The following is a 12452-nucleotide window of genomic DNA, read 5'->3' as shown; positions in this document are numbered from 1 at the left end:
ATATGGAAGCAACCTAAATGTCCATCAACAGACAATTGGATAAAGAAGTTAAGGTTCGTATATACAATAGAATATTACTCAGACATTAAAAAAATGAAATCCTACCATTTGCAATGACATGGATGGACCTAGAGGTTATTATACTGAGTGAAATAAGTCAGACAGAGCAAGATAAATACCATACGATTTCACTTATGTGCGGAATCTAAGGAACAAAAAGGACAAACTAATCAAAAACAGACTCACAAATATAGTAGACAATTTGGTGATGGACAGTGGGGAGAGGGGTTGAGAGGCTGGGAGAATACGGTGAAGGGTTAAAGAAGTACAAATTAGTAGTTGATAGATGATCACAGGAATGGGGAACACAATATAAAGAATGTAGTTAACATTAATATATTGGCTAGGTAGAAAACCAGAGGAGAGAAGAAGCAATTAGGGGGATAGTTTTATAAACTATATAAATGTCTAACCAATGTACTGTACACTTGAAACTAATTAAAATTAAAAAATAATGTTAAATCTTAAAAAAAAAATTGCCTCTAATTGTTTTTGACGAATAAAGGGGAAGAGGTATTTTTCCTTGGGCAAACCCTAAATCAAGTCAAATAAAGACAGCCTTAGGAGTGACATCTTCTGAGGAATGACTAGACAGTTTATATAATGACTGTTCTCTGGGAATGGAGCTTTGAAGGAGACTCAGTGCTATTTTGTCCTCTCTTATGGCTTCCAGGCTATTTGTTTTCACTGTGGATGTGGGCTGTTGGTTTTCAATACTACCATGGAGAAGGGAATAGGACAAGTTAAGATGTCACAAAGCTGCTGTTCTTACAGCTATTTTTTCTTAAATCTAAAACTTTAAAGTTTATTAGAAATTATTTTGAATCCCTACGGTGGTTGTAACTTATGGCTGTTTTTGTTTGCTTTAAAAATGAACAAATACTCCCTAGGTTGTTGAAGCTTCTGGTTAAATTCTAGGGTTTTAAATAGTTGATCCTGAACATTGTTTTTGGCCTGTTTTATTGTTTCTTTTATGGAAGAGAATATTTTCAGAGGTTCTTACTCTGCCATTTTCCCTGATGTTATTAAGTAATTTTAAAGATGATTTTGCTTTGAGTAAACTTCATGATTTACTAAAATATGTGTATGCGACTTGAGGATCTGGTTTTCTTACACATAATTTTTTTCTTTCTTAATTAAAATGTATATTTTAAAAAGGAATTTTTTCCTTATTCAAATATGACTAGCATTTTGCAAAGTGTAGAATTGTGAGTAAGGCAGGGTTATTCACTCATGTGCTTTTTATATATGTCTGAAACCTAGATGGTTCATGGAGCAGTGACTAAACATTTTTCTGGGGTGACAGATACTAACATTAGATTTGTTAGTTTTAACTACAAGCTCAACTTTTTTTCTAAAGCCCTTGGAAATTCTCTTTTAACAGAATGCAGAGTCTGGATGAGCCATGGACTGAAGAGGAAGGGGATGGCTCAGACCACCCATACTACAACAGCATTCCAAGCAAGACACCGCCTCCAGGGGGGTTTGTTGATGCTCGATTGAAAGTCAGATCTCATGTCCCTGACACAGCCCAGGTAAGTGTTATACCTTTTTCTGTGGATGCTGGTGAACTAAACATTATTTCCTTTATATTATCTTCAACATTACTTTTAGGCTGGTGTTCTGTCTAGTCTTTGACAGAATAGGTCACAAACTTTTCCCCCTTGAATTTCACAAAACAGACATTACAAGGTTATGCCAAATAGCCAAGTACCTTGGAACTATATTGTGATTCTTGAGATAGGATCGGGGGGACTCCTCTTCATATTAGGACAAATCTCATTATATCGCTATCTTTATGAGGAGAAGAGAGAGTTCAAGGTTTTAAAAAAGTCTAGATGCTTTGGGTTCGCTGAAAAGACAGTGGAAATAGGTCTTTAAAATGGTGAGAATTTTGTGAACTTTTCTGTTTTAGTTAATTTCCTAATTTTCCCTCCAACTCAAAATTCTAGTAAAGCAATTGCTTTTTAGAGTGATAGTATCTCTAGTTTGTTAGAGAGAGTTTTTTCATGGCATTAACCTTATGTGAATGATTATGACACTAATAAAACTGTCAAACATAACATTGAAATCAAGTGTCAGTAGCTCTGACATGGAGGGAATTAACTGGGTAGACTTGCTCAGATGTATTAGGTGGGCAGTATGTTCTGACACATAGACACTCTAACTGAAATTTATTTTAGGGCATGTCGAGTGATGCTGCTGCATGTAGAAGAGCTCAATTCATGCTCAAACTTGAGTGGGGGGGGAACATTGTGGGGGAAATGCAAAAAGAGCATAATTTTGATGAGATGCTTCCTCATACTCATACAAACTTATTTCCCAAATCTTAATGCCAACTGTGAGGCATGAAGAGAAAATTGAGTGTAATCAGGGATGAAAACAACTGACTGCTGCAGTCCCATCTACTGTGTTATGGCTTTTGGAGATGGGAAAATAAGATGAACATAATTTTTTTCTCTTTGTGTATTTACATGTGTCCATAGTTTGCAGGAAAAGAGCAAACTTATTACCAGGGAAGACACTTAGGAGAGCTATTTGGTGAAGACTGGCAGCAAACACCCATCAGGCAAGGTGAGAGGCAAGGTAAGGAGGGTGAGAAACATAAAAATATAGAAGTCATTTGCTACTTTCTGGTCTTCCTTGCCCCTCCTCCATTCTTACAAAACCATTTATTTGCTTTATAACCAGATATAGATTAGTTTGCATTTTCCAGAATTTTATATACATGTAATTATATATTATGCATTCTTTTTTTTTCTGACTTATTTTCATTCAGCTAAACTATTTTTAGATTCACTTCTGTTGCTTCATGTATTGTTTATTCCTTCTTTTTATTGCTAATTAGTATTCCACTGTGTGAATACCCTATACTATTTACCTGTTGATTAATATTTGTTTTCAATTTGTGGCCATTACAAATAAAGTTGATATGAATATTCATATTAAAAAATAAAACAAAAATAAAGTAATGTCTCCCCATTGGATAGTTCATTTACTGAGAACCCACTAGAAAAATCTGCTGAGGGTGGGATTGCAGATTCCTGACCAGATCAAAGAAGTAAAATAAGGGCTGTGGGGTGCCCACTACTACATATCAGCTGTTGCCTCTCCTGGCACAAGGATCAGTTCATGTCTCTCAGAACTTACTGTTCACAAGCACTCTGGAGATTTTCTTCTGACAGGAGAGCTGAAGAATCGACCTCTCTAGAGGCATCTCCACTCATTTCAAGTGGTAGTTGGTAGGGGGACTCTGAAGTGCGTTACATGGAGTCCCTAAGCTCCCCAGTGGTTCCTAACAGGAACTAGTAGCTTTCCCTTCCTGGCATCCCCATTGTCCCCCTATCCAGGATCAACTTCAAGAAGAGTAGAGTGACACCTGTTCTAGGCAGAGATGATGCCAGGGATACATCCTTCACATGCCCTGGCTGCATTTAGAGGACACTTCCACATGCTATTGAATCGATGAATATGCACCTACATTTCACATTAAAAATAATTTAGACACGACAAAGTTAGCAGTTAGACACAACTAACTGTAGCTTAAAGTCTCTGTCTCTAAACAGTTATTTCTATTATGGTATGTGTGTGTGTGATGTGTGTGTGTGTGTGTGTGTGTTTTGAAGGTTTAATTTAAAACATTTCCCCTCCTCAAACATTTCCATAATTCATTCAATAGCTCTGGGGTCATGGCTACAAACCGCAGGGTCTGAAGGAGATGGAGTGACGAATGAGTTAAGATTCAACTTATGCTTCTATATATGTAAATTTAACCATTTATAGATTTAATGTTAAGGCTTTTTCCTTCATTGTAGCCATTTGTGCTGGGAGTTAATGGCAATAAATTTTTAAAAGTTCCCCCTTGTGAGAGAATTTCACATGTTGTTTGCCCCACCTGAAAAATGACCCATTAGTGCTGGCCTAGTCAACTGAGTATAAGTCCTGGCAGAAGCCACCACCTGGCTCTACCTTAGAGTAAGATAGAAATAGCAAATCAAACTTATAACTTTATCAGAGACACTTTTTTTACTGTCTTCATCTTTGTTCTACATACATTTAAAATGTATTTATATAACTTATGTGTACCTAGACCTATAATAACTGCTAAAGACTAAAAGAGACACATTATTTACATAATAAATTTATTTATTGAGAAAAGATTAGGTTTATTTAAAAATGAGATCTTTTTGTATATTAAAATTACTCTGATCAGGTCAAGAACAGGCAATATAAAAGATTCATTATGGCAAAAATGAGCCTTATGTAAGTTTCTGTCCTGGAATTTGAGACTCATAACTCTTAATAAATTTCAAATTCTCATTTGAAAGCAATAAATATCTTTTTTCATTGAACAAATAAGAATTTCCCTTATTAATTCACTGTCAGCTATTTCCCCTTAAATGAAAATGGACTCTTGGTACTGCCATGGTGTATGTGTCCACCTATCCCAGATCAACATCTGCCATTGTGTAAGTGGGAAAGGACTGTTGTCAGGAAAGTTATTCATTTGGACTTTTAATTCTCTCCTTTTTAAAATTAGTTTGTAAAATTCTTCTTACAAACTGATTTGCTTGCAATGCACACATGAGTGAACTACAGATAGCTGCTGCTAAATAGGACATAACCTAGGAACAGTCTGTGAAACATAGACTGGTCAAGTCAAGTGCAAGAATAGGACTAGAGACAGGTCACGTCTTTGCTGGAGACACTCCCCCAGAAGGATTTTAGCAGGATATTTACATTCCCACTGTACGGGTGGACAGTGATGTGCTGCCTAAAGTCCAACAATGGGCTCTAGAGAAAGTTTCTTAAAAAGCCCTGAGGCAATTCTCGCCTGCTAGTTTGAGCTGGCTTCAACATCCCACTGCCAATAGGGTATGAAAGGTAACCTCTCTCCAGAGATGTGAATACTAAAAGACCATCTTGAGAATATGCCTGTACGGTGTGCTAGAGACAAGGATCCTGTAAAAGAAATTGGATAGTGACCCAAGCAGGTGTGATCGGGCAATACCCTTCACTCTCTTCAGGTGACAATAGCAGGCATCACTGGCCCAGCCTGGGCACAGTCTTGGGCCAACTGTAAAGTGCCATAGAGGCACTGCCTGGGGGATAGGAACCTTAATCATGCACCCACTCTGGGCCTCCTTTGTGGAGCCAGGGGCTGCAAGGCTCTGTTTTATAAGGAAGGTGTCTCAGATCATTAGGTAGTAACTTCCTAAAACGGGGTTGTAGCACTTGTATTGCATTGCTGGAATGAGGTTAACTTACAAAGCATTCACTTACACTTAAAAGGAAAAAAAAGGGCAATTAAAATAAAGCTTGTTGCTCTTTTCCTTGGTTGCTTGAGCTCAAGGCCTTTGTTAAGGGTTTGAGCAGACCAAGGCATGGCCTACTCTACTCACCAGGCCAGGGCAGGGGGCCAGAGTCTTGGTAACGACACTGTCGTGGGTATCTGCTGTAATGCGCTGGCAGTTCCCATTTTGACATGAAGGTGTGGAGTGAGTCCTAGCCAGAACAAAACTGTGTGAGACAGGATCAGAAGAGGAGATTAATCTGATAGGGATCTGCAGGAAGAATTTTCTTATGGATAGCCTGTAGGACCTTCTCTGTGAAATGCTGGGTGGCTTAACTATAAATGCACAAGCAGCGTTACCGTCAGAAGAGGAAAGAGGGCTTGTTTTCTTGTTGCAGGGTCTGTGGACATCTACAGCATGCCAGAAGGGAAAGCGCATGTGGCCCCTACGGGAGAAGCCCCTACCTACGTGAACACCCAGCACTTCCCACTGCAGGCTGGGCCATCTGCCAGCAGCAGCGCAGAGAGCAGCCCAAGGAAGGACCTCTTTGACATGAGTGGGTTTCCATTTGCCTCTTGTTTTCTTTTCTTTTAAGTTGGTTTTTGACGCTGCCTTTTATTGGAAATCTGTGCAATTACCGATTTTCCGGTAGCTGAGTTTTAATTAACAGTGATAACTACCTGCACTCTTCTGGGTTATGAGTGGGATTTTCAAGGTTTTGAACTTGGCCAGCCTCTGCTTTGAGATTATAACCCTTTCTGTAATCCAGAGACGAAGCAATCTCCCTCTCTTTTTGGCATTAACTTTCCTCTTGAAAATCTGCACATTCATTGAGACAAAGAGTATACATAAATAAATGCACTCATTTATTTATTCTCTTAAATATTAATTGGCTATTGTGTGCCAATTGCTGTCTCAGTTGCTAAGGATGCCAAGATGAAGTGCTATGGTCACTGTCTTTTGCAGTGCTCTCAGTCTGTTGATCAAGACCAACATGTAACCAAGAAACTACAGCACGCCCCTCTTGTATGCATGTACCTCCTTCTCATTTTTCTCTCATTCTTTCTCTCTCCCTTACTCCTCTCCATTGAGCATCTAGCATGCATCATATACCATTCTATTTACTGGGATATAGGGGAAAACAAAATAAGCAAAGTCCCTATTCTTATGGAGCTTAAATAATCACTATATATTACCAGGTAGTGACAAGTGCTCTGATGAAAAATAAGACAAGATAAAAAGAGAGACAGGAAACTACTTAGATAGCAATATCGTGAACCATAGACCTTCTGCTTGTTGAAAACATTGAGAAAATTAAATCATCCATGAACTGATTAATGGAAGTAAAAACTGTTGTTAAGGAATTTTGGAAGAATTTCTCAAGCTCACAAAGAGCTCTATATCCCCCCAATTTTTTTCAAATCCAAAATTACAGGCTAAAGAAGGAAGGAGACTAGCATTTAACAAATTTCTACCATGTGCTATGCACTTATTATTTTATTTAAGTTTTGCAATGGTCCTACAGGTAGATACTATTGTTGCAGTCATATACCATATAAGACGTTTGTGTAAACTACAGACCATATATACACCAATGGTCCCATAAAATTATAATGGAGCTGAAAAATTCCTGTCACCTAGTGACATCATTCCTGTCTTAATGTCATAATGGTACAATGCATTACTCACATGTTTGCAGTGATGCTAGTATAAACAAACCTGCTGTGCTGCCAGTCCTCTGAAAGTACCATCTATGTTTGTATAAGTGCACTCTGTGATGTTTGCACAATGGCAAAATTGCCTTACTACATCTTTCTAAGAATATATCCCCATGTTTAAGCAACACAAAACTGTTATTATTATGACTATGACCATGACTATGACTATGACTATGACTATGGCTATAGCTATGACTATGACTATGACTATGACTATGACTATTACTATCCCTATTTTACAGATGAGAAAACAGAATCCTAGAGGTTAAGTTATGTTACTACTGGTAAAGGCAACCTTGCCAGTCACACTTGCTATTTGCGATATTATATGTGAGTGAGGAGAGGGTTGAGTCCTTTTATGATTAGGAGGCACCATGATAACAAAAATCTATTTTTCCTCAGCCACTTTAGTTTCCCAGACACCGAACTCCCATTCTGACTTACAAAAGTCACTAGAACCAGAATAACTGTAGATTCTCCGTGTTTGGAAGCACCTTAAAGATCATCTAATCCAATCCCTTCACTTAAAATAATGTGGCAACATCTTAGGTGGTATGATGTTACTGTCCCAAGATGCAGAGCAAAGTAGTGGCTCTCTGAGCCTCTGCTCCAGTTGTAACAATGTCTCCCAACTGCAGTTTAGTTATATTTGTCATCAGACAGTTTTACTGTTTAATTTATCCAGTTTACCAGTGATTTATGGCCCCAGAGCCTGAGGAGAGTTAGACTGAGCTGGAGTTTAAGATGGAAAAAATAAAAATCAGAGCCACCATTTTCTTATCCGGCAATTTTTACTACTGCTCCCAAAACCAGAAAAGAGGAGACAAAAAGAAGAAAGAGCCCTGGGAGGCAGTACCTAATAAAAAGTATGAAAAATAAAGGCAGCAGTCTAAGTTGTTTATCTTGAACCACTGGAGCTAAATAACGATTGTGCTGATGGCAAAGGTAATGATGGTGATGATAGTGGTAATGATGATGGTAATGGTGATGATAATGACGTAGAACAGTATAATATAAATTTTAACTACTCTAAGTAATCAGGAAAAAGATAGGATAAAAAAATCAAATTTTAATCAATAGTTTTAACTTCTTTTTCTCTCCAAATATGTAAATGATTTAGCAAGTGTCAGAATGACTTTATTTTGGTTTTATTTTTTCACCTCACTTTTGCCCACCCTCTACTAACAATTAGTCTTATTTTACAGCATTTGTTGACTATTTATAGGGTCAGAACTATATCCGAAGAACAATGTTGGACTTTGGGGATGTACTTGAGCCCAGGAGGATGCAGTTCTTGTTCTTGTGGCGCTTGCTTTCTATTGGGTTAGCAGTGTGGTCCTAAATAATCATTATAATACTGTACACTTGCATAGCACTGCACAAATTTTTCATAGTGCTTTTGTACAATTATGTTATTTGAAAATTGAACAGATTTAATTAGGCAGATCTGGTGACATCTTTGCCACTGATATTTTTTGTTAGAGCAACAGTCTTACCATTCACTAATGCCCTGTGGCGAGAGGTATGTTCTGAAGGGCCTGAAGTCAAGCTCAGTCCTAGACACTTACACAAGAACCTTTTCCACAGGGAAACAAGTGAAGGTCAGGGGAAGGTAGGGCTCCTAACCTGGGGCAAGTCACAAAAAAGGCACCCAACAAATGTCATTTTCATTCTCTTTTAAAAATTTACTCAATCCAAAGATTTTGAAACAAACACTTGATAGGTTTTGCACAAAATCAAAACCTAGCAACTTGTGTTTCCCTTTGTGTATTTCCTTTGAGACTGGCAGGCTTTTATTCAGAAGAGAATATATTTGTTAAAGAGGCTAGCCAATGTTTCAGAGAAAGTAGATGGTGTGTAACATGCATGGCCTCCTGCAGCATGCAGAACTGAAGTCATTCTAACCAGCTTGGGTGTGTTCGAATACTTGGCATGAGGCACAATGCCCAGCTGCCTTAGGAAAGCAGACTTGTCATGCCAAGATTTGGGCTTTGCTTTCAAATGCTTGTTATGATGAGTCTTGTTGTATTATTAGCCTGTGATTTGTCTCCAGTTCTTTCTTCTGGTAGAGTTGCCTTTGCATTCCCATTCCTTACATTGTACTGCTTATCATTTGTTCTTCTTGGATTGACCTTTTGCTGGCAAATGCTATTGACAGAACCTTTTGAAGATGCTCTCAAGAACCAGTCCATGGGACCTGTGCTGAGCAAAGCAGCATCTGTGGAGTGCATCAGCCCCATCTCACCCAGAGCTCCAGATGCCAAGATGCTGGAAGAGCTGAAAGCAGAGCCTTGGTACCAAGGGGAGATGAGTAGGAAGGAGGCAGAGGGGCTGCTGAAGCGAGACGGAGACTTCTTGGTCAGGAAGAGCACCACCAACCTGGGCTCCTTCGTTCTCACTGGCATGCACGATGGCCAGGCCAAGCATCTGCTACTCGTGGATCCGGAAGGCACAGTGAGTACAGGGCAACTGCTTTCCTTCCTTTACCCACATGTGCCTGCTAAAGTCCTGACGGCACTCCTCCAGGACTCTGAGCCTAAGCACAGGGGACTAATGCTTTCAGGCCAGAGCTGGGCTATGGGAGTCCATGGTCAGGACCCTCTGCAAGTTGTAAAACTTGGAAAATCACCAGAGCCCAGGCAAAAAGACTTATTCTTGTGTCGTTTAAAATAAATACAAAAACTGATGAAGTTTTTCTCCCAAATACACTGATATGGCACAAAGGAGTGCAGTTTTTAATATTTCTCTCAAATACCTCTAGAAGGTGAATCATAGGTTTTCTTTGCAGGTTGTAGCATGGGATGAAGCAGTAAGTAAACCCTTATTCATCAGTCTCGTGGTTTCCCAATCAGAGAAGTAATGCCTCATGACAGCGAGTTCAGCAGTACAATTGTGTCTGAATAATTCTGTATGTTTGACTGAATAGCCCATCTTCCAGTCAATAACTAGATTTGACTTCACCCTGGCACAGTCCAAGAAATGCTAAGTTTAGTGAATGTAATTATATTAAACTAACCATTGAGTAAATTTCAGGATTGTTGTTTAAAATCTTTTATCCAGTGAAAACAAAGAAGCAGGTCGAGCTTTCTAAGCAGTGGTTGAGAACACTGCATTATTTTGATTGATAGGTAGGGATGAAGGATTAGTCTTCAGCTGTACGTGGTGAACACAATTTAACATTGTATGTTTGGAGAAGGAGTGGTGTTGCCTGAGATGATTTGTTACCTCAGGTGTCTAGACAGAATTAGTTGTCCACTAAACTTAGCTTTCTAGACACCATCTCTGCACCTCCTGTTCCCCTCTCCACCTGGGAAACCATTCCTATGAATATAATGTATATCTTTCCAATTTACCTTCTTTCGTTGTGTGTATTTTCTTAAAATATATGGGGAAATATACATAGTTTGTGTTTGTGCATTTTTAGAAATTTGCAAACATGATATTGTTCCACAAATTCCATTTCATTTCTTTTTTCCCCCCTTTGGTACATTTTTGAGGTCTGTCAAAGGTGCCTTCTGTATACTGAAGAGTTACTTGGGTGGGCTCCCTGAGAATCCCTATATACATGGTCTGCACATCACTTCCTGAGCTCTCTAATGAAGAAATGAGGCACTGAAAGCACACTACAAACACTTGCACATGTTTACCCTTGTACCTAGGACAATCTCTCTGGGGCATATTCCAGGAGTGGAGAGTTTTTGGTCATAGGATATACATGCATTTGATTTCACTAGGAGTTGTATTTGCTTCCAGAGTGGCTGCACTACCTATGTGCTCAGTAATAGAGCATGAGAGTGTCCCCCTCCTCCTCTTTCTTTATATCATCCCTCTAGATTTGCTTATCTGGTATGAGTGAAGAGTGAAATGATGTGTCATTTTGCCATACAATTCTTTGATTGCACTTCATGCACAGGTTTCTCCTGTACATTTTATGTTCCTATCTTTTCCCCATGTGTCTCTTCTAATCTTATCGGGCTTTCTTGTTGAGTTTTTCAGCCATAGAATTTCCGTGTGTACTTCTCCCAGTTTTTACTTATCAGATAATTTTCTCTGAGACATTCTTCATCAAATAGAGGTATTTCTTTGGAATATAGCCAAATCCATCTATTTTCCTCATTACATTTTATGTTTTGAGTTTTAAAAGATTTCCTCACCTACAAATGGCATATATACTGTATTCTGTTATATTTTCTCCTATTAGCTTTATAGTTTTATCTTTCACAGTTGCATTTCAATTATAACTAAAGTTACATTGGAAGATGATTTAAGATAAGGACCCAACATTTTTTAAATCTCCATGTAGTGAGCCAACTCTTTTATCACCATTTGCCAAATAGCGCATCTTTTCTTTGTAGTACTGATGATCCTTCTATGACGTACTAAGTTCTCTGTGTCATAGGCCTGTTTCTGGCCTATCAATTTGTTCCATTGATCTGACATTTTATTCCTTGTGCAATTACTACACTATATTGATCATTATGTCTTTCAAACTGTCTTAATCTCTGGTGGTATGAATCCTTCCTCTTATTCTCCTTTTTACAAGTAGACTTAGCTATTCCCAGACCTTTATTCTTCTTTGTTGTGATTTTAGATTCACTTCATCAAGTTGTCAAAAAAATTAAAAATGCTGGAGTTTTGATTGGACTTTCATTGAGTTTATAAATTAATTTTGGAAAAGCTGACATTTTTTCGATATTAAATCTTCATATCCATTAACATGGTATATGTCTCCACTTATGTAGTTTATAAGGTGTCCTCGGTTAGAATTTTAAAATTCTCTTCAGAAAGTTCTTCTGTTTCCTTTGTTAGGTCATTTCCTAGGGTGTCTAGTTTTAGTTGCTGTTGTATGTGGTATGTTATTTTTAGTTTTTTTCTCAACAGTTATTGCTGCAGGGAGAGAAATGTTGTGTGATCTTGTACCCAGAAATTTTTCTGATTGCAGTGGTTTTACTGGAACAACAGTCATGCCATTGTAAATACTGACAGTTTTTTCCCTTGCCTTCCAATTCCTGTCCTTAAATGTTTTCACCCCACCTTGCTGACCAGCGTGCCTTTGAGGATTGGCATGCTTGTTTTGTTCCCCGCCTGAATAGGAATGTTTGAGATTTCATTCTATTAAATTGATGAAGGGCTTCTGGTCAAGATGGCGTGGAAGATAGACTTTGTACTTGCCTCCTCTTACGACCACATCAAAATTACAATGAAACTACAGAATAATCATTATTGGGAGTTGCCTGAGATCTGGCTGAATAGAAATTCTACAACTAGGGACATATATAAGAGGCCACCTCAAGACTGTTAGGAGGGGGTGGAAATGCAAAATGGGCCAGTCCCACAACTGTATGTGGTGGTTGAGAATCAGGAAGGATATCTTGGCTGC

General features: G+C 38.5%; 1 protein-coding gene across 4 annotated transcripts in view; it reads left to right on the top strand.

Moving 5' to 3' along the window:
* Nucleotides 1-12452, top strand: part of SHC3 (SHC adaptor protein 3) — a 154953-nt gene that overhangs the window by 103182 nt on the left and 39319 nt on the right. For 2 of the 4 annotated variants that reach the window (XM_039852137.1, XM_039852134.1), the window contains exons 8-11: nucleotides 1445-1595; nucleotides 2547-2634; nucleotides 5752-5910; nucleotides 9231-9526. In XM_039852137.1, coding sequence (XP_039708071.1) covers nucleotides 1445-1595; nucleotides 2547-2634; nucleotides 5752-5910; nucleotides 9231-9526 — 694 coding nt within the window. Of the gene's footprint in view, nucleotides 1-1444; nucleotides 1596-2546; nucleotides 2647-5751; nucleotides 5911-9230; nucleotides 9527-12452 lie in introns of all 4 variants that reach the window. The other 2 variants (XM_039852136.1, XM_039852133.1) reach the window with 1 other exon arrangement.

This window comes from Pteropus medius, unplaced genomic scaffold (genome assembly GCF_902729225.1).
Source record: "Pteropus medius unplaced genomic scaffold, Ma_sr-lr_union100, whole genome shotgun sequence".
NCBI classification, from domain to species: Eukaryota; Metazoa; Chordata; class Mammalia; order Chiroptera; family Pteropodidae; genus Pteropus; species Pteropus medius.
Note: the sequence above shows the minus strand (reverse complement) of the source record. Positions and strands in the feature narration are given on the sequence as shown.